General features: G+C 41.6%; 1 protein-coding gene across 7 annotated transcripts in view; it reads left to right on the plus strand.

The window, feature by feature from the left end:
- rapgef6 (Rap guanine nucleotide exchange factor (GEF) 6) overlaps positions 1 to 27,471 on the plus strand; it is a 161,347-nt gene that overhangs the window by 85,162 nt on the left and 48,714 nt on the right. For all 7 annotated transcript variants that reach the window (XM_037747738.1, XM_037747743.1, XM_037747737.1 and 4 more), the window contains one exon: positions 24,656 to 24,787. In XM_037747738.1, the coding sequence (XP_037603666.1) occupies positions 24,656 to 24,787 (132 nt within the window). The remainder of the gene's footprint in view (positions 1 to 24,655; positions 24,788 to 27,471) is intronic.

The following is a 27,471-nucleotide window of genomic DNA, read 5'->3' on the forward strand; positions in this document are numbered from 1 at the left end:
CCTGTTGGGCTGCAGTTTGCCATGTTGATTTGTGCATATTTCTATGCTAAATGCAGTACCTGTGAGGGTTTCTGGACAATATTTGTCATTGTTTTGTGTCGTTAATTGATTTCCAATACTAAATATATACAAACATTTGCATAAAGCAGCATATTTTCCCACTCCCATGTTGATAAGATCTCCCTATAAAGTACATTTTGAACAGATTAAAAAAAAATTGTGATTTATTTGCGATTAATCACGATTAGATATTTTAATCGTTTGACATCCCTGCTTATAAGCCTATATAGAATAACAATAATAGTAATTTGAATGCTCACAATTGAACAGATAATATATACGAGATGCCATTTGAGACTAAGGATGGTAATTAATAATCATTAACACGTAACCTAGTGATATAATTGGTCATTTCTGCAGGCAAGTCCTGTTGTAACCATGGCGACAAACCATTCTTAATAATTCTTTGTTTTTCCATTATATCTGTCAGCTTATACATGTAATCCATCTGATCAGTCTAATCTGTCTACTGGCTCCCAGTAGTCAGCAGTAGGCTGGTAATGATGTGTGTAATTAACAGTTTGATGTCTTAGTTTTAGCCGCTGGTGAACTTCTTGATGATGCAATGGAAGCAACTACAGTGCATCAAATTTGTCTTTTATGGATTCTTGTTGTTGGTTTTATTTTTTAATATTCAAACTAACATGCCAGGACCCCCCCCTGCTCTACGGCTCATTGGTCGTCCTGACTGTCGCATAGATCCCTATGCGTCTGTCTCTCTGGGAGCTCCTGTCTGGGTGCTGAAAGCCTCAGAGATGTTTGTCTTCATTATATGTGTGAGTGCGTGTGAGTGTGTGTGTGTGTGTGCTTTCAGTAGGATCAGTAATAATTAGGTCCCTGGAGATGAAAGGGGATAAAGTGAGAAGATGTTCAGTCTAAGATAACACATTAAACCTAAAGCACACGCAGTCACAGAACATGGTCTTAAATACCTTATTACTCGTCTTTATTGCTCTCCGTCTCTCGTGTGATCCAAATTATGCATAAATCTCTGACTACTGGCAACGCGTCTAATGTCACTGCTGCTGAGGGAAAACCTTGTAAATCCAAAAGCAATGTTGATATTTGAGTTTAAAATCTTCTAATGTTATATTTTCTGATTTTATTAAGATAAACAGACATTTTGGAGGATGCCATAAATTCAAGAAAATAATGAATTGAGACCAAGATATGTACTGAGCACGACATGCAATAGGGCTGCAATGATTATTTTCACTATCAATTCATCTGCAGATTATTTTTTTTGATTATAGATATAGTGTGTAGGATTTGGCGGCTTCTAGTGGTTGCAGATTGCAACCAACTGAGTATCCCTCCTCTCACTCCTCCCTTTCCAAGACTGCAAACGTGAGCCGCCGAGTGCAAAACCGTGGTAACGCCGTTCGCCTCGCTCAGAGGCCATCAATACCATAATAACACTACTTTAGCAGCAACAGAAGTCAGATGGCGACTGGAGATACCACGGTTTTACACTCTGCTGTTTCACAAGCGCATCGTACAACTACGGTGGCCCTCAGGTGACGTAAAAACGTGAAAGACCCTCTCTAGAGCCAGTGTTTGGTTTGTCCATTGTCCGTTTGGGCGGTTGTGAACGCAGTAATCATACTCTGGTGCGGACCAAAACAACTGATCAAAGTGAAAAAGACAGCAAAGTATCAAAGTTCACGATTACCTGCATAGAAGTGGCAGCTCTAGAGACGAAAAAGATAAATTTGCTCCTTAGTACATGCGCCTCAGCAACTTATTATTTCATTTGGTCCACTTTAACTTGTGCAACCAAACCAGACTAAATAGAAAACAAACCAAAAGTATACATTTCACTCTGATTCGGACTAGCCAAACGGACTATGGCTTGTGACAGCGCCTTAAATGACCTCAGACTTATCAGACCGTTTTCGCACCGTCATTTATGAGCTGCCATAAACAGTATACTGACACTGATATATCAGCGATAAGCTAATACTGGCTGATTAATCAACTGAACATCCTCACCGCAACTGTTGCAGGTTATTTCCAGTCCAACGTTTCGGAGCAGTTGACCTCATTTGTCAGCTTGGATTGTCCAAAGATTGGGGGGTTTTAGTCAAAAGTTTACTCATTAGGCGTTAGTTAAATGCTTAAGCTCCAATTTTGTGTCCAACCAAAAGTTAAGAGCACCTTAGACAATGTTTTTTTTCTTTCTTCCATCGTTGTTTTTGCACTTATTTAAACTTGAACTGTTGTATCTGTGTGTTATTACTGGCCTATCTATGGTGCACGAGTGAAGCTAATTTATCCTCAGTTTAGAGCCACTGAGGGTTTCATCCAGCTCGCCCTGTTTGAAGTCCACAGTTAATTGGTCGGCGTCTGTGATGAGCCCACCTTTTGCAAAGGTTAATTACGTTTCCCGTTTCCTCCCATTAGGCGACGTGTGCTCTGTCTGGAGGTACAGTAGCAATTAAAAACACTGCAGTTCAGGTTCGGAGTGAGGGGAAGCAAAGTGGAGGACAAGAGTGTGGAAGAGGGTGGTCTCTTGCGAGGGGATTTCAACTCTCTGAAAAGATTTTGTGAAGTCATTCTGGGATGGAGAGGGATGAGGAAAAGTTGAAAGATGAAGAGCCATCCCGCAGCGAGATTTGAAATTATAGAGGGTGGAGAAAAAGAAAGAAAAGTACATCAGTGAGTGAGAGAAAGCTTCTGAAGCTGTGGTTTTTTATTCCGCCTGCTCTGAATGGCAGCCAATTATTTGCTCTAGAAGTGTCTTTTGATAGTTTTGGCTGGCCTGCACATTGGTGATATTCACTTCACTGTAGCGATTCATCTTGAACAATTCACCATAAACCAGCGGTGTATGTGCAGCTTTGCATTTTATACATTCCCAACCAGTCAGAGGGTAAATTAACCTAAATGCAATCTGGGTTTGACAACTAAACTAGTGGACTTATACTACAGGAGATGTAAGAGATCAGTGAGCAGCCCGTTGTTTGATTCATGCGAATCACTTAGTTTTACTTCTCTACTGGGAATCTGCTGCTGCCAACAGGCTTTTATGGTCTTCTCTACTGCCTTGTTTACTACAGACTTGGAGAATAACCCTCTTGGCTCAACTGCTATGGAAAGCAAACAGCTTATTTAGCCATTTAGGCACTTTTTGTTCATTACGACTGTTCGCTCTTTACCAAATTGCACGTCATGACGTCAGAGGGTATAGTTATTGACCGCGTGGATAGAAGTTTGGCATCAGATGACAGACGGTGTAATGTAGGCCAGTGGAGCTGCCCTGTGGGGCCTTTTTTTTTCTGACGCACAGAGCGGTTCTGAGGCCTAGATTTATTTGCATCTCCAGTAAACAACACAGAACTTGAAAAGGGACGTCTGCTTAGAATAGTCTCTTAAGAAAGCTGCTGTCTTTAAGAGGCTTTCAACATCTTTTATTGTGTTGCGTTTTATGGGCGAACTGTCCCTTTAAATCACGTCCTGCTCATCCCGAGGGAACACAACCTCAGTCCTCGTCCTCCCGCTGCTGGAAGACTTGTCAAAATGTTCCGCCGCCGAACTCTCTGACCTTCCCTGCTGCCTACATGAGACCTGTTTTCTGAGCATCCTCTTTGTTTTCAAGTTTTCTCTCACTCTTTCTTTGTCTCTCTATTCCTTCTGTTTTTAGCGAGGACTTCCTGCTGTCTTCCTGTTCCCCCTTTTCCTTCCTTTCTCATCTGTTTTTAGTGCGGGACTCGTCCATCCTCTACTACTTGTTCATCTCTTCGTCTCCCTCACCCTCTCTCCTTCCCCATCTATTATTTAAACATCAATAATGGGGCCTGTTGTTGTTGTTGCCAGCCCGATGCTGCTGCTGTTGTTGCTGCCCTGCTGGGCTGTATCCTCACTCATCTGCTGCTTCCTGTCTTATAAATCACACCAACTCCTTCTAAAACCATCTGTATCCTCACATGACCAACCTTTGCTCTCTGTTTATGCACCCAAATGGCACCCATTACTTATTACCCTTCCAGATGCCTTTTCACTCCTGTCTCTGTAGTGTGGTAGAACTATGAACTTGAAATTGCATCAAAAAGTTGGTTTAAAGGTGGCGACTTTGCATGATGGTGGCACCTAGGTATGTTGTTTTGGTATTAGACGATTAAGATTTCTTTAGTCGATTCATCTTTTTTCATGCTTTTCCATGCTGGATGGCTTATTTCCAAGAAACTTATGGACACATCTCTGGTAAATACGAGTTTTAAAGTGTTGCTTTTGTGTGATTCTTTGTGGAGAAACTCCGTTTTACAGATCTGGCGTTTAAATCAACTAATCGATTAGTCGACAAAATCGCACAAGTGTTAGTTACTAAGAATTAGTTTGGTCGAGAACAGACCAAATGACAGTCTAAATGATTTTGAGCGTATTTACTTGTACTTTTCTTTAAGCATTTACTTGATTTTGCAATACGTTTCAACTTTGCCGGAACTTTGTGGAAGATCATAGCTGGTATCTATTGGTTGCTTTAAAAGGACTGCAGGTTGCTACTAGTGGGCATCTCCGGGGTCTGAAAAGTGAAGCCAATGCTGAAGTACCTTGAACTTGCATTCTTTCTAATAGCCAGCAGGGGGCGACTCCTCTGGTTGCAGAAATAAGTCTGATTGTATAGAAGTCTATGAGAAAATGAGCCTACTTCTCACTTGATTTATTACCTCAGTAAACATTGTATCATTAAATCATTAGTTTCAAGTCTTTTTCAATACAGCATGATGTTCATTTAGTAAATTATGGTCCCATTTAAAGTCAAATAGACCATAAAGCCGAGTATGCTTTAGGGCGTGGTTACCATGTGATTGACGGGTCGCTACCATGGCGTTGTCCAGTCAAGCTGACTTTTTCTCTCTTTGTTGTTCAGTTGAAAGACTTTTATATGATTCATAATTTTCTTTCTTTCTTCCTTCATATTTGCTCTGACCATCAGTCATTTCTTACCAGAACCAGGTTCTGATCGAAGGATTATTGCTCAACACAAGCACGTACCTGAGATTGAAACTAATTCCCCCCTCTCGGCTGCAGACGTCCCTGGCAGAGTGCAGCAGGTCCAGACTCAGGTTGACCCAGGCTTCTGCCTTTGCTTCCCTCAGCAATCAATGGGCCTTCCTGAACATCGGCATAATCAGTTTGTGTTGCCTCCACGCTGCGTTGAATAGCAATGGGGCTCTGGAGGTTTTGGTAGCCGAGAGCTACATTGGGATGATGGATTCAGTGCCAAGGCTGGAAGGGCAAGGCAAGGCAGCTCAGACAGATCGACAGGTAGAAGAACAAAACGTCTGGCATAACCAAACAAGTTCAACTCTTATTCCGCCCGCTGCATCTGTGGAAACATGGACACATCTACAAACAATAACAGGAAAACACAGTATATAATCATACCAGACAGAGCCAGTTAAGTTAATGGTTGGTTTTGAGTGCTTTTATAGGGTGAAAAGTAGATTTAAATGAGGGAAAACATTTGAAAGTAGACTTTACTGCTCTTCTGCTCAATGTCATCAGACTTCTGTTGGAACAGCTAGATGCTATATTTGATTCAAGCTACAGTTCCTAGCCTACCATTCATCATCAGATCAGATAGGATAGATAGCTACATTAAACTGCTGAACATCTATTGAGTGGAGTAAGGAGATTAATTATTCTTCAGTACAGTCTATTGACCCTTTTTCTAAGTGTCGTGGCTTCATGCCCAGGCAGCTTTAACGGGTCTGATTAGGAACCGAGCGCCTCGAAGCTTTGCACTGTTTTTCAACAAGGTACATGTTCATACGTCACATAAAGATAAGACATAAAAGTAATTACCAAACTGATTTCAATTCAAAGATTAAATGAAGTGATTGTTGCGGTTTAATTGGAGGAGCAATTGGCAAAAACACTGACCAAGTATGGTGACATATACAGTATGTGATTTCAGTTAGATCCTAATGATTATTAAGTTTGGTCCGGCCGCTTTAAGCTATAAAAAATAACTGAAATATGCTTTTTAATTTTGTAATCAATGTTTAAGTAAACAGTAATCCTCCCATCCAGATTTTTCACATGTGCAATCTCTAAAATACGGACAAAATCTGAAGTATTTAAATGTTGTTTTCTTCACTTGGGAAACATGTTTTACTTTCATTTTCTTGAGAGGAACAATAACTTGCAGACAAGAGTTTCAGAAAACCAGTGGTCCATACAGTATCATGGCTATTGCAGACCGAAAACAAGACCCGGGACATTCAAATGAGCTACCGTAACAAAGAAGGTGACATTTGAATACTGCAAGAAGCCGATGCGTTCGTGGTAATTGCCCCATGTGTCACCAAGAAGTTACAAACAAGTCCAATAAGCAAAAGGAAGAGAAATCCTGGTTTATGAGGAGAGAAAAGTAGAAAAAAAACACAGTTTTCAGCATCTACAGCGTCAACAGGTTGTAGCTAAGAGTAGCTGTCGATCATGAAATGCACTTTGTTCCGTAATCCTCTGCGTCATCAGATCAGCGGATAGAAACGGCCGGCTCCATTAAAGAGTATTAGATCGTTGCACCGTGGCTCCCCTGGTACCTGAATATGTTGACCGAACCATTTCTGTGCACTCAGAGGACGACCTTTGCCAGGTGATATAATGCCACAGCCCTCTTAACATTGGCCTTGACAGATTTACTCCGACCTCAAGACCACAGACAGGCTGATTGACGGACTGACAGAAATCACACAGGGTGTCAAGGTAATGTGGCCTTTGAGCCCAGAGAGATGGGGGGGAGGGGGAGGGAGGGCGTCCAGATGAGAACACTAGAAGAGAGAGCGAGAGAGAGAGAGTAAATGAGTGCGAGACAGAAAACAGAGAGAGGGAATCAGAGCGAGAGGCAACATTTGAGAGAGAGGGCTTTTAGCGTGCCGAGGGAGGTCTTGGATATCATATGCACAGGAAGTAGGGGTGATAAAGATCGATATGGGTTGCATTAGGCCGGGCCATGCCCAACTCACCTCCCATAAGTCATAAATTACTATTCAATCCTTCTAAACAAAAACAGGCCTTGTTGCTAAAATGTTCCTTTTCCATGTGCATCTCATATATACAGTAAGGTCCCTTTTGTAATTCTGGAAATTTAAGAAATAAAACTCATCAACACAACATACGCTTATTGCTGGCTTTGGCGTCACAAATGCCACAAGCCTAGAACGCTAAATTACACTCCAAAGTTGAGCTAAATTTTGGCGAGGAAAAACTGGCGTAGCCATTTTCAAATGGTTCCTTGACCTCTGACCTCGAGATATGTGAATGGAAACTCTGAGATGAAAAGAGTGAAAACTGTATCATATTAGATAAAACAGATGTTGACAAACTGCATTTGCAGTTGAAAAAAGGTAATAAATCGCAATATATCTTATCACAATACTCAGCATATCAAATTTCATGATGGCAACAATCCCAGTACTAGTTATGGTGAGGACAAAGGTCACAAGGTGACCATTCTCAGCTGATAGAAAAGGCACTTGCTTGCTTGTTTAGTAGTTTACCACACTTCACCTTTTAATGTCGAACTAAGAAAATAAAAAAGCAGCTTCACTGGGTACAGTGGCATAAAAGAGCCAGTGTTTTGTCCTGAATGGTGTAATTACTGTCCATTAGCTATGATAGGCCGACATTTCAGAGTGAAAAGCCCACTCAGGGCCTCCGTGCATTAACATGCCCAAGCTGGTCAACATTACTGGGCTAAATGGACTGAAAGTGAGGCTGCTCATGTGGAGATGCACTCTAGCCTTTGTGCACAAACACACACACACACTCACACACATTCACGTGACCCATGACCTTGCTGGCATCTCACTCTCAGATGCAGTTAAACACCCACGAATGCAAACACACACACACACACACAGGCCTACATTTTGGCCCTCTGCAACGTTTACAACATACTACCCACATGCATATAATACATGTGCACAAACACATAAATTACTCCCCCTCACTTTATGAATGCAAGCTCCGCCTACCAGAGCTCTGTCAGATATGAGCTGCTACCCCCACCCGTCCACACACACACACACACACACACACACACATCCCTGTGCTGATATTTCAACCACCCACAGTCCCCACCCCCCCAATTTCACGTACTCCCATTATCTCACTGATATTGATCCACATCCCCTCCTCTGCCTGCACAACCAGAGAGCCTTTACTGGATAATTTTCAAGGGCATTTATAAATACAAGATGGGATGGAGGGTGATTGCTCTGTGGGTGTTTGCGAATTTCTGAGAAAGAGAGCGAAAAACAAAGAGAGCGTGTGGGGGAAGCAGACAATGTGTGGTGTGAAAACAAAGGTTATCAGGCAAGAAGAACGTCTGTCGGTCAGTTTGGCATTGCAAAAACACTAAACCTTATTAATTTGCTAATAAATTAGTCTTTTTTTTTAATATGCAGAATGACTGAAACATATTAAAGTGACCAACCAACCTCTAAAACAAACAATTATGATCACACCCCTACAAAAACACTTGCTGTTTGCATGTTTTCTTCAGTGAAGAGAAAAGCAATTCTTGTGGTTTGTATTTAAGTTAATCGTTTTTTTTTATATCCACATTTCTGCGTTCACATTTTCACACTGTATATTCATTAACACATTCCTTTTAATGCACATCTGTAGACTGTCACGTTGAGACATCTTGGCAGCAGCATGGAACATTCACACCAAAAAGCAGCCAAATGATTATACATTCAAACCATAATGGAAAGAATTGCTTTGTTTGACCATATAGGCACCAGTTCCCGCTCGTACCTAGCAGTTGCACTTCATTTTGTTGTCAAGAACAATTTTTGTCAGGAACAATAATAAAATGTCTGATGAATGTTGGGAGTTCAGGAAGCAAAGTTAATTTCCTGTCCTGTCGTTGGTACCGAAATTGTAGTGAGCGCTCCGTCTGGCCTGCTGAGGTGAGCGGGCCAACAGAGTGGAGCAGGATCCAACATTAACAAGAAACACCACAGGACGACCAAAGGGTGGGGCCGCCCCTCCGCCCGGCCTCTGGGTCAACCTGTAGGGGTGCCAGTGTGTGCGTTACATGTGTGTGTGTTTGTATGTGTGAAGTAGTGTGAGTCTTCGGCTGCAGGGCAGGAAGCATCTGTTAACAGAGGGGAGCCAGGAGCTACTAAGGTGTGTGTGTCTGCGTGTCGCATGCGTGTGTGTGCATGCACAAGTAGTCGTGTCAGTGTTAAAGCCAAGTGTTCAGCCTTCCCTCCTGTATCCGGCAGACCTGGCCGTGGCCCACCTTCCTCAGGGGCCCAGACGGAGACGCCTTACAGCTTCCTGTAAAACACAAACACAGAACAAAAGGGAGTTGATAGTGTGCACGATCAAGTTCACTCCTTCACTTTAGAAAACACCACGTGCACACATTTTGATTGGACCAGCATTTCATCCTGTTTACAAACAGATGGAGACATTCATCATCCAGGTCTGTAGATGTGGGTGGCAGAACGGACATTCCTAATCAAATCAATGTAGCAGGATGGTCAGAGCGCCGGACCTTTTTTATGTGTACCATTGCCATTGTGACCGTTATAGCCATGGATTTATAAAGAGAACTGTATACAGCTTTGGAGGCGAGCTCCTGTTCATTCCTATGAAAGTTGTTCAGTGGTGCATGAAGCCAAAATGGCTTGATTGCAGAGTGATAAAGTGCCCGGATCTTCCAGCAATCTTCTGCATCCATTGGGCCCATAGAGCAAGTGCAGTAGCGTCTCCTTTAACTCCGCCTCCCAGCTCTTTTTCTGGGGCTCATTCACATGAACAGAGGAAGAGGAATGACTCAGGATTCTGCTATAAGTACCTTTTACAACTTTTAGGACCTTATGATTTAAATAAGGGTGAGGTTTTGCAGAAAACAAGCAGTGGAGTAGTAACATTATGAAGCATAGAGAGACAGAGTAAAGGAGTAAAATCTAGCCCCACTAACATGTGTTGTCACCATAACAACAATCACCTTTTTGTACTAGTCAAATGACCATTGAGAACAGTTCGATGTCCATTCTACTCCTATTCTGTTTCTATGGTAACATCCCATTAATTAACATTAAATCAACTCCATCAAAATCACATATAGATCCTTCATATCATAGCATCAATTTTTATTCATACTGTTCTCCTCCCACAGCAGAAAGATAAAAGATGGGTTGCAGAATATAGAGGGGGTGGGAGAAAGTGAGAAGATGGAGGGCAAGAAAAGACTGAAATAGCAGAACATATGGGTTAAGAGTGCCACGTCAGACAGCCCAACGACCATCAGACAATGTAGAGTTGAACAAAAAAGATATTGACTGTATCTTGTTTTATGTTGGTCTTGAGAATGTCCTCAACCAGGTGTTAGAGCGAGTAGAGGAGGAGGACAGACGGGCTGCGACAGGTTGAATATTCCTCTCAGAAACACTGTTTGGCAGCACCGTCTGCTACCTGCTGCCACACACACACACACACACACACACACACACACACACACACACACTATAACCCTCTCTCTAGATGCCAACTGGGAGGAATTTCCACTAAAGCCTGGCTGTAATACCTTCAGTCCTCCAGAGAAGAACACTTGACTCTGCAGGGGTGCTGACCCGGGCTAATTACCTTATTCACTGTGTAAGCCACCAGAAAACTGAATGACTGGTAAAGACTGTGTGGGATGAGTGAGCGTGCAGCCAATTTCAAGCCATTACTCACCACCAAAATCCACACTGGCGTAGTTTATTCTGATGAAGACGGGGCTGTGACGGTATTTAATGCTCCGGGTTGTTATTTCATTATGTGTTGAGTACTTTACGCTTATAATTCTCGTGAAATTCATTGTGAAATTAATTGCATGGTTTCTATTAAACTATGACTTCACTTGTTTTGCAGCAGCCAATCATGTTTGCACAAGCATGAGAGAAAGGTGCATGTGGCAGTGTGCACCAGCAGATCAGTGGGCTACCTCCGGGGTCTGAAAAGTGATGATGAAGTGCCTTAAACTTGCATTATTTCGAACAGCCAGCAGGGGGTGACTCCTCTGGTTGAAGTCTGATTGTATTGAAGTCTATGAGAAAATGATACTACTTCTCACTTGATTTATTACCTCAGTAAACATTGTTAACATGAGTTTATGGTCTCAATCACTAGTTTCAAGTCTTTTTCAATACAGCATGATGTTCATTTAGTAAATTATGGTCCCATTTAGAGTCAAATAGACCATAAAGCAGGGTATGCTTTAGGGCGTGGCTACGTTTAGGTAAGTTTAGGTCTTTATTTTACTCAGGGCTTCATAGCCAAGATGTGAGACTTACTCGGGACTTGCAAAAATAATAATGTCCCAGTCATACTAATTTCAAGAATGATCATTTTCTGTGGAAATATACACACTCAGTTCCAGTTCCAGTAAGATATTTGAGTTACAATAACAATTCTGATTGAGGGATGATTCAGGATAGTGGACTTTTCCACTATGATACACTCATATGCACAGTCCATTGTTCGAGGGTTAATCCCTGTAATACAGTAATGTGTCCAGGATTTTAGAATATGTGAATGATTCATTGAACATGAAATGAGGGCAGAGAAACACCACACATATGCACTCCCTTTCATCTCTATTTACTTCCTTTGTTTATCTGTCCTTCCTGCATCTCCCTCCTTCATCACTCTCAGACAACTGGGGCAAAAGTCAGAGGCCTTGGGCAGTGTTGGTGACAGCGCCATTCAGCATCCCGTCTGTCACAGTACTGGCACAATAAAATGTGGAATCTGCCATCTAATGGCAGTTTATCTTACATAGAAGCTTGCCAGACCACTGTCTATAGCCAGGCTAAAAAGTTGCCATGCAATGCCTGTTGAACCTTGTAACTCATAAACCAGCGCCTGCCAAATCACAGGATGCAGCTATTTTCCATAACTGAGATTAAAATGTGTTTCAGAGAGATTTCTAGGTAATGTGTTTGCTGCGCCGAATCCCCTTATGTTGGAAAAAAAAAAAGTTGTCCTCTCAAGCTGCCAAACTTTCAGGCTCTAACCACTTCTCTTCCAAATCATTTTTGAGCATATGTTGCTGAAAAAGTTCTGCAGAGAAAAGTTCCCATAGATTGGAAAATGCAGTGGTTTTTTTTGCAGCAATAACAGAATTTGTGTCAATAATCATGTTTCCATTCGCATAATTTAATGCACATTAGAAAAGCTGTATGGAAACGGCAAAATTCGATAAAACTTCCTCAATTGCAAAATGTTTTTACGCTCGCTTGTGGTGTTTTTTTGCCTTTATCGAAAAAGAGTTGATGCAATAATTGGATTATGGAAACACCTTTGCCGAATACATTCTGACATGCTTGTCTTGTCTCCGGACAACGTCAAACAAGGCCAATACTAGCTGTATCGCAACCTCTACTTCCTCCAGTTTGCTGGCAGATTACAGCCGGCCGCAGTGAGTGATGTAGTACAATTAGCGATGCGCAGAGCAGGTGACGTAGTATATCAAGCGAACAAACAGACACTGGACTTTTTTAACCAAACCTAACTAAGTAGTTTTGTTGCAGTTTTTTATTTGTTTTAATTTACAACGTTAACCACGTGTTTAAAACTGTTAAAAACCGCAACCATAATCAGGTAGAAAATACATTTCCCCTTAAACGTAATTGAGAACGCAGTTTAGTTGTATGGGAAGGTAATTTTGTAGGAGACAGAGCTGCACTGTGAGAAGCACCAAGAGAGAGACAGAGAAAGAGTGCATGTGTTTGCATTATTGCTAGTGTGTATGCACATGCAGTCTTCTCTGCTTGACAGTATTTGAGTCCTCATCTCCTCATGTGGTTCCCTGTTGACTCCACCCACTCCCTCTGTCTCCCTCTCTCCTTCCCTTTCTCTGCCTTTGCAGTTGTCACCTCCAATTCTAGCTTCAATTCATTACATCGCCCCTCTCCCCAGCTGGCACACACACACACACACACACACACACACGCTGCCATGGTGCCAGAGATACGGTAGTCTGGACTGAGGTTGAATTGGATTCTTAAGAGAATATTTGAGACTTTTTATCTTCATCTATTCCCTCCCTTTCACTTCACCCTCATTCCACCTCTCGCTGTCGGTCCTATCTTTATTATACGCTCTTCCCCTCTTCCCCTATACCGTTGCTCTGTCTTCCCCACACACACACACACACACACTCAATCCAGTCTCAATCATATGCTGCCTCCCTACCTCCCTGTCTCCTCTTAGACTCTCTCTGTCTCTCCGTCTCTCTCACACTCAGTCATATTCACTCCAGGTCCCTCTATTTTCTCCCTGTCTCCATCATCTGTCTCCCCTCGCTGTATCTTAATCCAGCCGTCTGTGCTGTGCGGACTCGCCAGTAATAGAGTTGAGCATGGCTGTGAGTGTGCCGAGCCTATTCAGTCAGCTCAGTGTGTGTTTTTACTGAATGAAGCTCATAGATGCATGCAGTTCACGTATAGTATTCTCTATCTCTGTGTGTGTGTGTAGGGGTTGGCATGATTTTGTGTTGTGTATGTATTTTTGGATGTGTTGTTGCAGGCGTGCCTGCGCATAGATGTGAGTGTGTACTGTGTGTGTATACTCGTGTATTTTTCTAGAGCTGCAATAGCTGGTTGACAGAAATATAAACGCCCACTATTTTTGTGATCAATTAAAAAGTCATTTTTCATGCTAAAATGGCAGAAAATGCTGTTTTCAACCTCTCATATATGGAGAGTTACAGCTTCTCTCTGTTTTATATATTATTAAACTGAATATCTTTGGGTTTTGGACTGACAAAACAAGACATTTCAAGACATCACCTTGGACTTAGAGAAATTGGGATGGACATTTTTTCACTATTTTCTAACATTTTATCCACCAATTGCTTAATGGATTAATCTAAAGAATACGGCTGTCAAAGTTAATGTGATAATAATGTGTAATTGCAATTTTTAGGTTGTAGCAGGTTCAGTTTTAGAGCTGGAGTGAAGCTACTGGTATCACATGAAACTAAAACCTAAGGTAAACCATTGGTACCAACCATGTCATGGTAGCTTGTCAGGAAGGAGGCTAAATAATGCCCCAAAGTTGGGGTAAATTTTGGCGAGGAATACCTGGCAAGGCCATTTTCAAAGGGGTCCCTTGACCTCTGACCTCAAGATATGTGAATGAAAAGGGGTTCTTAGTCATAGTCAAGTCAGCACACTGACACACTGACAGCTGCTGGGCTTGACTTTGCCATGTTATGATTTGAGCATATTTTTTCTCTGTATAGCTCATGAATGTGTGTGTTTCCCGACACAGTGCCCCTCTTATGACATTAGACCAAGCCAAGAGTGGCTTCGATTGATCAAAGCTTTCTGCAGCGCTACAGGGCTAAATCTGGAGCTTCTAAATGTGTGTGTGTGTGATTCCAGACAGCAGTGCCAATGTTCTCACCTGGCTAGTCTGACGAGGCTTCTTACAGTCATTTCACTCCCACTTTCACTCCCTTTGATGCAGGATTGCATGTAGGGACAGAAATAGAGGTTTGATCCGGTCGGGAAAGAAATGCAAGAATCGAGAACTGTTCCAAAAAAATAGACAGAGAGGGATGAAGGTGACAGACTGGAGTAGTGACGGGGAAACTGTAATGAGAGAGCGAACCATTGGACATGGAGCTAGACCGCTGCAGACAGAGTTAATTACCAAGACGATCAAATCGAAGAGGTGAGATCGGTCGGAAAAGAGACGATGCGAAGCGACTCGGAGAGCAGAGAAATGAGAAAACCAGCGGAAATCAGATTCAGACATCAGGTTAAGTGTTCCATCGGGGGTTTGTGTTGTGAGACTGTAGCTGCACTGTGTCTGTGGTGTGGTTTCTGGTGTAACAACCTGCTCTGAGAGCTAACTCAACACATGGTGACAGCTGTTAAGAGTGAGGACATATGTTAACAGCTCGGGTTCCCTGGTTTAATGTGTAATTATGCTTTAAATGTGTGGTGGGAAGGCTTTTTATGGAAGTTACCTCCTAATGAACACCTTTAGTTTTGAAGCATCTATTTAAGAAGTTGTGAAAACTCATCTCTCACGACGTCTTGTTAGGATCAAGATGATTATATTGGCAATTAGAGCTGCAACAATTAATCAATTAGTTGTCAACTATTAAATTAATCGCCAACTATTTTGATAATCAAATAATTGATTTGAGTCATTTTTTTAAGGGGAAAAAAGTATAAATTCTTTGAATCCAGCCTCTTAAATGTGAATATTTTCTGGTTTCTTTACTCCTCTATGAGGGTAGACTGAATATCTTTGAGTTGTGAACTAAGCAAGACATTTGATGACGTCATTTTGGGGCTTTCGGAAACACTGATCGACATTTTTCACCATTTTCTGACCTCTTATAGACCAAACAACTAATCGATTAATCAAGAAAATAATCGACAATGAAAGCAATCGTTAGTTGCAGCCTTAATGGGAAGGCATTTTATGGAATTTACCTTCTGATAGGATCAAGATTATTATATTGGTAATGTGAAAAAGTTTGGGAACCACTGATCTAAAATCTGGGTCTTTATTGTTGCAACGTTTGCATGACTGAACAGCTAGATATCAAAAATGCAAATGCAGCACCTACACATGAAAAGCACCTGCAAGTACTTGCAGTAATTAAGCACCAGAATGAAGTAAAACACAAATATGAACTGGCATAGTTTGACATTTAGTTTGTGTTTCATTGCTGAGTGATGGTTGTGTTGCTTGGCCTACACCACTCAAGTCATGTCAAAGCAGTTTGTCACTGCTGACATCTACAGGCCGCCCGTGCTCATGTCAGATACCCTACCAGTGACCTCACTATCCATTACCATGCCTGTATTTACTCAGCTGTGAGGTTATGAGTAGTGAAGCCAAGCCGGTTCTTAAACAGGACTTCATTGTTATTATTCCCTAAACCTCTACAGCCTGTGTACATTATCAGTCAGTAGATATAATGTTCTTTTTGGGGGGCAATTAATGATACTTGAATGAACGTTGGTCAGCAGTTTTGTATCTGACTTCAGCAGCATCATAATCACTTATAGTTAGAATTATAGGTTGTTAGGTCTTACTAGATTCTATTTCTTGTTTTTGGTCCATTATTTTAACCTTAAGAAACCCACTAAGACCGTTTTTTGTCTTTTTTAGGGGGATAAAGGTTTTTTTTAGGGGGAGATAGCAGATCAACAGTAGATGTCACATAGAAGTGGTGTACATCATCTGAAAGCTGGGAACCTGAAGATTAATTTGAGAATTAGTTAAAGTGTATAAGGGCTTAGAACAATATGATAAAAGTAAATGATGGCCATCCCCATGCTCTATTATGTTTCATAAGCAGCAATTCATTGGGTTGTTTATTACACTGATTATGTTCTAAATTTAACAATGTTTCACCACTCGAGAATGGATAAAAATCCTTCCAAAATACAGTACCACATTAAGACACCAAAACCTTGAGGAACACCATAGAAAAAGCCATGCTGTGATTTGGCATCAAAAACTTTTGACATTTAGAGATTTCTGCAAGAATTGCATTTTTGGATGGCGAATATAACACATTTATATTGCATGCAAAAATTGGCATGTTTTTTCCCCCAAACTGCATGTGATTATCATAAAGTGGGCTTGTCTGTAAAAGGGAGACTTGTGGGTACCCATAGAACCCATTTTCATTCACGTATCTTGAGGTCAGAGGTCAAGGGACCCCCTTTGAAAATGGCCATGACAGTTTTTCCTCGCCAAAATGTATCCTAACTTTGGGGCGTTATTTAGCCTCCTTCCTGATAAGCTACCATGACATGGTTGGTACCAATGGATTCCTTAGGTTTTAGTTTCATGTGATACTAGTAGCTTCACTCCAGCTCTAAAACTGAACCTGACCGGTCGGGATCGCCGGCAATCCCGCGGGTCTCAGAAGGTATAGGGTTTTGCCAGGACAGTTCAAATTGTGCCATACATCGATCTTTAAAGGCCCTGACACACCAAGCCGACAGTCGGCCGCCGGCCACTTTAGGGTTGTTGGTGAGTTTCTGTCGGCCTATTTTTTTTTGCGGTGTGTCCCTCACCTGAGGTCTGAGGTTTTTTGGCCGATTTAGGATGTTGAATTGACTGTTCAGCTCAAGCGAATCAGTGCACAAGAAGAGAAATGCAGCAGCTCTCTTTCATATGTGGTTTTGGCATCTCTTTGGATTTGTGAACAAAGGGACACATGAATACACTCATTTTCACCACCCTATGTCTATTGTACATCCTTTAGTGTATTAGTGCATATACCTTACACTTAACAAAGATTTCTGTGATCCCCAGCAATATGAACAACCTCCAAATATACATTTTGATACCGTCATTTTGTTTTCTCTTGCCAAATACAGCCTCATTGTCTTTAAATATTCATCAAGCTTTGTTTGTGTCATTGTTTGTTGAACCCACTTTAATTATCATCCTCATCAGGATTCATTAGACTCATTACATTTTCTTTAATTACTTAGCCAAGCCATTTGTCCTCTTTATTATTCATCTTAATGTGTTGTTCTCGCTCTTTTTTTTTTTTCGGTTCCTCTTTGTCTCAATGTGTATGTTGGCGTCTCCGTCATGCTCCATCTCTTTTGATAAATCTTCTTACTTATCTTCCCATTAACTGGTCTCTGTTCCTGTCGCTGTGCCGGAGTCTGTCTGCGTAGACGTCTCTCTTTCTCTCTGATCAGCAGCGGTTTAGTGAAGTCTCAGGTGTGTGCTGCCATTAAGTCATTAAATGGGTATCTCTGCATCCTAATGAAGCCTGCGCTTTCAACAATATTGGCTCAGAACACTATTAACTAATAATTAATGTAATTCAAGGTGAAGTAGCAGCACTGTTTGAAAATGGGTTTTAATGGTGTGGCCCCTTCTGGGACGTTTAACCGACCAATTTCCAGACTGCACAGACCAGGCTTCATCCATTAACGTCTTCAAGGTTTAAAAAAAAAACAACATTCCCAAAACATCTCTCTGCTGCGCATTGACCTCCAATACAGCAAAGATTATCCCAGCACTAAAATGCCTGTGGGAAACCCGGTCTCTTGTCTGTGTAGCCAAATGGCCAGTCTGGGCTTTATAGCCCATTTTATCACGGAGGAAATAGGAGCAACAGAGCACTCAGGCCCACAGCTAGTTAATCTCATTGTTAAAATTGGATGCAATAAGTGAAACGGAGTTGGGTTTTATAGAAGAAGGAGAAAAAAAAAAAAGATATCACCCTAATATGTTTTGACTGGTTTGTTGTGCTTTCAGGGACTTGAGTCGGTCTACAGCAAAGACATATAAAGTCATAAAATTAGCCAAAAAACAGCAGAGTGGCCATTTGTATGTCGGTTAATGTGCTCCTTTTTTCCATGATTGATGGATGGGTGGAGGGAAGGATCCTTATTTGGTGGCTATGAACTTGTGTTGGTCTCAGATAGAAACACACAAATGAGAAATCATATTAAGTGTTTCCTTTTTTAGTAGAACTAGCTTTTATTCTGATGTCGCCTAATTTAATTTAGTTCCGACCACAAAGTCTTTATAACGTCTTAGTGGCTGATTTTATGATCACTGAATGAACACATCATTGAAAACAGTTTTATAAACATACAGAGATATTAGAAAATATTGCCCAGCCGTACCAGTTGTGTTCTTTGTTCCTCGACATTAACCACAGGTAACCACTTGATGGTCTGAGAGCTCCGTGGGGGAAAAATCCATACAGCATAGTATCGTGATATTTTGAGTGCCAGTATTGTATCGATACACAGAGGTCAAGTATCAATATTTTATTATATAAACTATTAACTAGGGAACAATTTGATGACAGCTCCCAGCTCGTTCCTTGTAGATTATTATCCTCTTTGGCTGCTGCATCTTTCTTATGTTGAATCTTTACTTGCCATTATTATAATACAGTTCATTTTTGTCTAGATTTAATCAGCCTCTGTAAATGATTGGTGTTGTGAAAAGCTCGGGTCTGTTTGACTGCGACATTTACTCAAAGCAGCTTGATCCTCCCATGATTGTGCCCTCTCGTTGACATGATAGAATTGTACAGCTGAAGGAACCTTGCACATTTATATTTAATCTCCTAACTCTCATCCTTAATGCATGAGGAGAATGGGAGACCCCCTAAACCCTCCCCCCCTCCCAGCCCGCTGGGAGAGGGAAAGAGGAGGATTAGAGCAGGATTAAGTCTGTGGCGTGAATAGGAGCCACGAGACCACCGCAATTATTCACTCCTTCGCCCGACTTCCCTCTCACTCATACACTCACATTAACTCCCTCTGTCTGTCCTCGCCCTATATTTCATCCCCGGGTTCCTCCAAAACACACACTTTTGAGGAACTTCATCTCTCGTATCTGACCGTGATCTTATCCCTACAGTCTTTTCTTTTTAGTTAGAAAATAAATCCAACAAAGTAAGCATAAGCCGAATGATATAATCAGCGATAAGAACAGGAAACGCTCGTCTTCCTTTGCTGTTATAACATTTTGAACTCACCGCTCTTTGCTCCGTCTCCAGGCGCGAGCATTAATGTGCTGTCATATCCGAAATGAAGCCGTAAGGAACATTAACGTAAAAGTCACCACCTGTCCGAGGGACAAAAAGCCAATACTTTAACAGCTAGATGGAGCCGGAAATTTTACATTTTATATGTCTGGAAAAGGGCTTTAAGTGTACTACCCAAAATGTCAAGCCATTACTTTCTAAATATCCTGCTTCCTTATAGCGGCTCTTACGTTTCCACATATCAGTATCGGCAACTCACAGCCAATAGAAATGTTGCTGCTGGATTTCCAAAGTCCTCGTTTCCTCTATGAACTTGACGAGATGAAGGTCTAACTGCTTTTATCCTATCAGTATCTTCTGCTTTGCGTGTGTGCTTCTTTTCCTGATCAAACTCAGCAGTTTGACACATTCATTTCTGTCTCTCTCTGTACGTGGATTTCGGGTGAATTTATCAAATGGATGCAGGGTGGGAGCTTCATCATCGCTGCCTTCATAACTGCTCCATCACACAGAAATCAATAAGTATTTACCTGTGATGAAATTAGCAATCACTCTCCGTCGCCCCCCCCTCGCACTTTCTCTGTCTGTCTCTTCTTATTCACACAACAAACTAGTAGTGAAGAAGAGTGTTGGTCATCATGAGAGCATCAGGGACGATGAGTGTAGAGAAGTGTATATTTAGTCAATAACACAAACTGTCTTGGATTAGGTGTTGCCTGCGGTTCAATAAGTGAAACGCACAATTCATTACGCTGCCGTTCCTAATGGGAAATGGATTTCACTTAAATACTCCTTCAGTCTCACTAAAACTAATGTCAGAGATCTGATAGTCTGTGTGTGAATGTTACAGTGGCACACATTGAAATTAGAGTCGTACTGTCTACAGTAAGTGTTTGCTGGTAGTGCTATCATTGAAATATGTGATTGATAATCGATTGAGACACAAAGAGACCCAAAATGTATTCATATTTAAAGTGGCATACTACATTAATATAGGGTAGTGTGTGTGACGGAGAAAGAAAAGGCAGCAGATGCATCAATGTTTAAAGTTTCTAGATGCTAAACTTACTGTAGTTTTTAGATTTTGTGTGTATGTGAGTGAGTCTGTAAGGCTGTTTCTGCTAGTGTAATGCTGTGTTCACACGACCAGCAACAGAGCAACAGGCTACAAGTCATTTTCGATGGAAGCCGGTGACATCAAGCTACAAACTGATGGCCGACACTTGTCGCTGCGTGACGGGCGTAACGCGCTACAAATAACGTTAAGCTGGTCTCAACTTTTTGCAGCGATCTAATGACAACTAATCATATGTTTTTGTTCCACCCTGTTCTGTTCCGTCTACAAAAAAAGGCCAGTTCCCAGTACTCTTTAACGACATAACTACGTCAACGAGCACTTGAGCAACTTTAATGGCGACTCGGCGACAATGTACCTGGCCACGCTTGGCCGTTTTGTCGCTTTTGTCGCTCGTAGTGTGAACATACACACAGCTTAAGGCAGTGGTTCTCAACCTTTTCAAGCCTCAAACCCCCAGAATAATCAGGTCGGTGTTTGCGACCCCCCAATTTTGTTTAGTTTGAACAGCGAGGTGTTGTCCAACGTGCTCCAGGTATTGTAGATTTATGATGCGCTCCGTGTCTTTTTCTCTCCCCTTGACCTGCCTGAAATCCCCCGTCCGAAACTAATGTGCAGGCTCACTTTGACTCTCACCAACACACCTATTCTGAGGCAAACTATATCACTGGTAAAGGCGATGTAATGCAAAAAGCATTGCCCAATCTAAAATATGTTATTTATTTATTTTTCTCCACAACCATGGCGACCCCCGTAAGTGTCTCGTAACCCTCCAGCTTGAGAACCACTGGTCTAAGGGAAAAAACAAAGTCATATATTTAGCCAAATTAATAAGTCTGCTATTTTAGTCCAAATAGATCCTCAGAGGATGGATTACCGCTCGTCTTAATAATGCTGATTTCCTCCCATGGCCAGGGTTTTGGTCCAAACAGAATGTGCCATAAAGTCTCATGCCAGCTGATGATGTCAATAAATAAATAATCAATCCATCTATAACAAATCAATCTCTGAATTGCTTTTGCTTTCACCGCAGTGTGTAGCTCCATTCTTTTATTTCTTGTTCAGGGAAAGAGGAAAATAAAATACTAGGTTCATCTCTCTGTAGATTTTTTTTTTTTTTAAATGTAGTGCACTATGTGGTAAATGGGCGTTTTATTTGTTTAATTTATTGGATCCCCATTAGCTTCTGCCATAGCAGTTGCTAATCTTCCTGAAGTCCACACATTAAGAAAATACACTCATGAAAGAAAGATCCCAAAGAAAACCATTTAAAATGTGTAAATCCATGAATTCATTAAACTGAGTGTTCCCCTTTAATATTCCACACATTAAGAACAAGCCATTGAACTTCTTGAACTCCACCCCTCGATGTTGTGTTTCCCTGTGGGCTTGGGGAACGAGGGAGTGGGGGGGTTAAGTGCTGATGGGGTCGTACAGTACAACAGGCCTATTAGAAGAGAGTACTGAGGGGGCAGCACCCCCAGACTCTACGTCTTTAATATTGCATGTTGGCACCGCCGTTCCTCGAAAGCCTCAGCGCAGCTTCCAAGCTTCAGTTTGGCTTTACATGTTCAAGTGTTTATGTGTGTGTTTGGACGGCGAGCGCTGTCTTGATGTGGCGATGGAGGAGGTGTGCTGTAGGCTTGCGCGGCGTCGCAGGAGGACATCTTCTCTCACCCTGACGCTGCCCCGATGCAAACTGGTAAGACTTGAGAACTAGGCGTTCTTCTAGGGGGCACCAAGTACATTTTGTCCACCTGAAATAGAGATGAAACCAAGCGGCCTCGTTTTGTAGGCAATCCCATTTTTAGCCTCCTCAATCAGTCTCTAAAGGCTGTTTGCAGATTTCCTTTTTTCATTGCTTTAGAGAAAACATTAAGTATTATAATGCTAAACCTCTCCAACCTTATGTTGATACATAGAAAAACCTTAGACTTGACCTGTGGTTGACCTTCTTGTACACGCTAGATAAGGTTGCCTTGTTATGTTGGCTGACTGTTTAGAGATGGAGTATGCGTCCAGCTTTGCAGGGCTTCTGAATCTCTCTGATTCAACCAAGAGGTTATTCTCTGCTTTAGGAATATCAGGCTTCCACTATTTTTCTTAGAGCTTTCTTTATTGTGAGTTCAGCGAAGGATTTTGTGTTTTGTGTAACATTTCTACTCAGGTGTGCTTTGCTGTATATTTGGGGTTTCTTTTGCAAATTTCTCTGATGGTTGTACTATGATTTCCCCTACCCAAGTGGTTAATTGATGGTGTAAATCAGTCTGTTGATTAAGAGCAGATAGAGAGGATCACACTGGGGTATGTTGATTTGTTTCAACGGTAAACAAACTGGATGAAAATGGGTTTCTGTACTGTAAATTCATTTTAAGATTGAATGCATTGTGAATTAAAGATTTATAGCTAGGATGCACAGATATAATCACTTCATAATACTCACTGTGACACTCACAACATTTTGTCGATTAGTTGATTTAGTTTCTCCACAAAGAATCACACAAAAGCACCAGTTTAAATGTTTTCTTTACCAGAGATGTGTTCTTAAATTTCTTGGAAATAAGCATGGAAAAAGCATAGAAAACGACTAATCAACTGAAGAAGTCTTAGTCGACTAAGACCAAAACGAGTGATTAGAGGGGACAGCCCTAGTTCATAACAGTAAGTAATGTCCAGTATCTCTCCATGGTGCTGAAACATTCAAACCCAGTCCTCTTTCATCCTCTTTTTGTATCATTTTTCAATTCATTAAACACACAAATACCACTAAAAAAACTGTAACAACTGAGCTACATCTTTGCAACCACTTACAGTACAGTAGCAGTGATCTACCAGCTCAAGCAGCATGCACATATAAATCTTCTTCTAGTCACAATCACACTTCGTTCACTAACCTAGCTTTCATCAATCAATCAAAACTTTATTACAGACACAGGGTCCAGATAAAAGACAAGACATTACATATAGCCTAATAAATTTCATACACCTGGACTTTGTAAATGGTTAACATTACAATAACTATGTGTGGTCAGTCTGTTGGTGTGTGCAGTGATTCTAAATTGAAAGCATGGTGGAAAGTTGTGTGACACTAGGTTATAGGTTATGTGTTGTATTGTCATTGTGGCTCTACGTCTCTGTGACAGTTTTTGTCAGTGAACAAGTTGTCCTCTTTGTAGAAACACTCCTCCCCCACACAGGTTTATAAAAGTCAGTTGGCTGCTTGACTGACAACTTTGTCTCTTTCTGAATCTGAGGGGTTTATTCGAGAACGAGCTCTTAGCATTCAGATTTTGGAGTGTGCAATTTTTGGGAAAAAGTGATAACAAAATAGAAACAAATGAATTTTGTTGGTATCGATGCCTTGTGCAAATTGTCTTCTTATCCTGAAGTAGACAAACGGATTCCCATGAACAGATTTGTGTGAGGAATTTATAGTGTTTGTGGCCGGCTTGATGTATTTGCTTATGTAATTGTTAAAATGGCAATGGAGGTGTATTGGTGTTGTTTGGGTTAGAGTAAATATATTTCTGTCTTTGGCTCTAAATGAGTTTTAGTGTTCTCTGGAGTGCCTGTTTGTCTATTCAGAGTTCACAAATAGCACCTAACATGTAAGCTGTCTGCATAAAAGAAAAGCCAGCTGTGTCGTAAGACAGCCGCGGACAGAATTTATTGCTTCATCGTTTTGCTAAGGTCACTCCAAAAATATAAAACCAGCCTCCTCCCCTCCTCGTCTGTCTATCAGAAATCACATCAACCTCCAGCTCTGGATCATAATTTACAGCCGTCTGCAGTGTCTTCGCCTCCGTCCTCTTCGTGTTCATTATCTTGGAGTGTAACATGTTTAACGGTGCCAAACCAGCTTTGGCTTTCAGGCTGATGAAACAGGTGTCTGTGTGTGTGTCAGTAAAGGTTGTATGTTTGTTTCTCTTGAACTCATATCCTCTTCTCGTTTTTTTTTCTCCCTCTGTCTCTCTACTACTTCCTGTCTGTCTGAACAGCTTCCTGCTGACCTCAATAAGATGCACCTAACAGACCACGCCCACCAGCAGGTGATGCACATGCCTCCCAGCCAATCAGGATGCAGCATCGCCAGCGACTCGGGGAGTAGCAGCCTATCAGATATTTACCAGGTGGGAACTTGTTGATAAATGAAAAATTCACTTGTATTTCTTCCCTGCCACCATTATTACATCACATTCAGAAAATAATGAAGCCTGTCCGATCCAGTGACAAACCATCACCACCATCACACTGCGACAACATCTGCTCTGTGACAAAAGTGTTTTACTGATGGTGGATTCTCCGCAGCTTGATTTGCTCCAATTCTGTCTACCTGTAGCATATCTGTCAAGACTCTCCCCTCCTTTCCTCGTAATCCTCGGTATCTCGCTAATTATTGTGCATCAGTTGTGCAGCATCCTGGTGATCCGTCTCCCTCTGTACTTCCTGCTGTGGATGAAAGGTCACATGCAGGAAATTAACCTAACCTTTCAAGCTCTGCCTATACCTGTGCTGCAGGTATAGAAGCTTTAACGTCGTCCGTGCAGCTCGGTTTATAACAATCAGTTTGCAGGTTTTCCTTTGGTCTGCCTCCACAGGTAGTATGCAGTAAAACAGTTAGAGAGTATGACATCTAGTGTACATCATCACTTATGCAGATGATGTCAGACTTTATGCTCGATTTAACGTTTCCCTAAACAGGAATGTCAGGAATCCTTGTGAATGGGATAACTGGAGGAGATTATTTACATCAGGAAATGTCCAACTTCCTCCCAGTCCTCTCAATTTGTGGCATTACATAAACATACATATCACCTAAAACAAGGCAAACACACATTTAAACATGTAGACCTTTGAATTTGTTGATTGTGTCCTTTTTAAATGTCAGTAGGAAGCTTATTCTACGTTTGCATTTATTACCAGTTTAATGCACAAAGTGTAAAATGTTAAATCTGCAAAGTATTATTGCCTGACCAGGAGGTCTTTTATATTCGACTCTCCCCTCTTGTACCAGCCTCACCTTTACGTGACATTTCTGAGCATTCAATAGCTCAGTGTGCCTCTGAATGAAACGCCTTCTTGAGTGTAGGGTATCTAAATGGCTGTGAATCAATAATCCGTAAAAAGGGTACATGACAAGGCTGTCATCTCATCATTTTAATCCCTCAGCTCTCCTGATCTCCCGTCTTTACACAGAAAGCCGTAATAAATCCCAAGAACCGTTTTAATACTACCTTTCAGTCCTGACTCATCTCCGCAGGGTGCTGCGGTATTTTTAGTTTTCCTTCACACATGTTTGTGTTTGTGTGTATGGATCTGGGAGGGGTTCCCATTTGACACCAGCTTGTTAGCATTGTTAGCATTCATCAGTGAAAACGGTGAGGTCCATTAGCTACAAACTAATGAGCTTGTTACAAGTTAATGAGCTGCTATGATCAATGGGCTCTGCTGGCCACAAAACTAATGAGCAGGTTTGTTTCAGTGAGGAATCTAAACAATGCTAATATCCAGAGTTTTTTTTAAAGTGGCAGTATATAGGGATGGGCCATATATCGAATATATCTAATTAGAGCTGCAACGACTAATTGATTAGTTTTCAGCTATTAAATTAATCTATTTCCATTCCGTCCTGCGATATTTTGCTTAAAATATATTTTGGATGAGCCCAAACGTACACTTTTCTTTAATTTTACCTGTGCAAAACCTTGATGCAGTCCTTTGGTAAATTTGAACAACAGCAGTTTGACTGATTAACGCTCTAAAACGGGCCCAAATCATCTGTAAATATCCCTCAACATCTGGGCTGCAGTTCGAGATAAGAGACAAGGAATAGCATAAACTAGTTACCTCAAAAGGAGCACATGAATAATGAATCCACTACTCATTGTCAGCAGAGTTGCACCTGTGCTCTCAATAGAAAACAGACTCAAATATCATAATTCAGATATTTTAACCTCCTTATCTGCCACAACCTGTCCTCCCTTAGTCCGCCCGCCTGCGAGTGTTTGCAGATTGATGTAAGTCAGGTCAACCCCGGGTCTCGACGTTTAACACCGAGAACCGATCTCTTCATCCTCAGATTAGATATTTATCACACGGATCTGATCCCATCAGCTTGTCGCTGACCCAGCTCTGTGTTTGTTTACAGCTGTCTTAAAGCGCTGACCCTCCAGTCAGCTGTGGTCCTCGGCTGTCAAGGCAACAGACTGTTTTTGTTCTGGGTTTCTCTTTTTTTCTCCGTTACCTTTAGCTGACTCACAGTCCGGCATTTTACTTCAACTACCCTCCAACTGTTCAACCCTTTCTGCCTCTTCCTGTTGTCACTTCTCATATTCCTCCCTTCTAACCTTTCCCTTCTTTACATCCCCCCTGTCAGTCAGTCACCCTCTATTCTCTTGTTATTCTCCTATTCTCTTCTGTGTTTTTCCCTCCTTTCTTTCATCTCTCGGCTATAACCTGAACCCTCATTTTCTCTCTTTTCTGTCTGTGGTTTTCTGCCACAGCGCTGTAAAAAATGTGGGGGGTTCTCGGGCAGATCTGATGTCCCTCGTCTCTAGGAAATGTCCTCCTCGCTCAAACTCATTCTGAGACCAGGGGAATTGGACTGAAAGGGCACATCCTGCATTCTGAATGAACTGGGCTCCCAAAAGCACTGAAAGATGTCAGCGTGCAGACAGCGAGAGGAAAGGCGAGGTGTTATTGCACCGCCGTTCTCTCCCACAACCTCAAGGCCTCAATTTTTCAAAAAAAGTTGTAAATTGAAGGCCACTTTTCTGCAGGATTTTAACAACCTCTATCTGACAATATAGGGTTT

Source organism: Sebastes umbrosus, chromosome 17, assembly GCF_015220745.1.
Source record: "Sebastes umbrosus isolate fSebUmb1 chromosome 17, fSebUmb1.pri, whole genome shotgun sequence".
NCBI lineage: Eukaryota > Metazoa > Chordata > Actinopteri > Perciformes > Sebastidae > Sebastes > Sebastes umbrosus.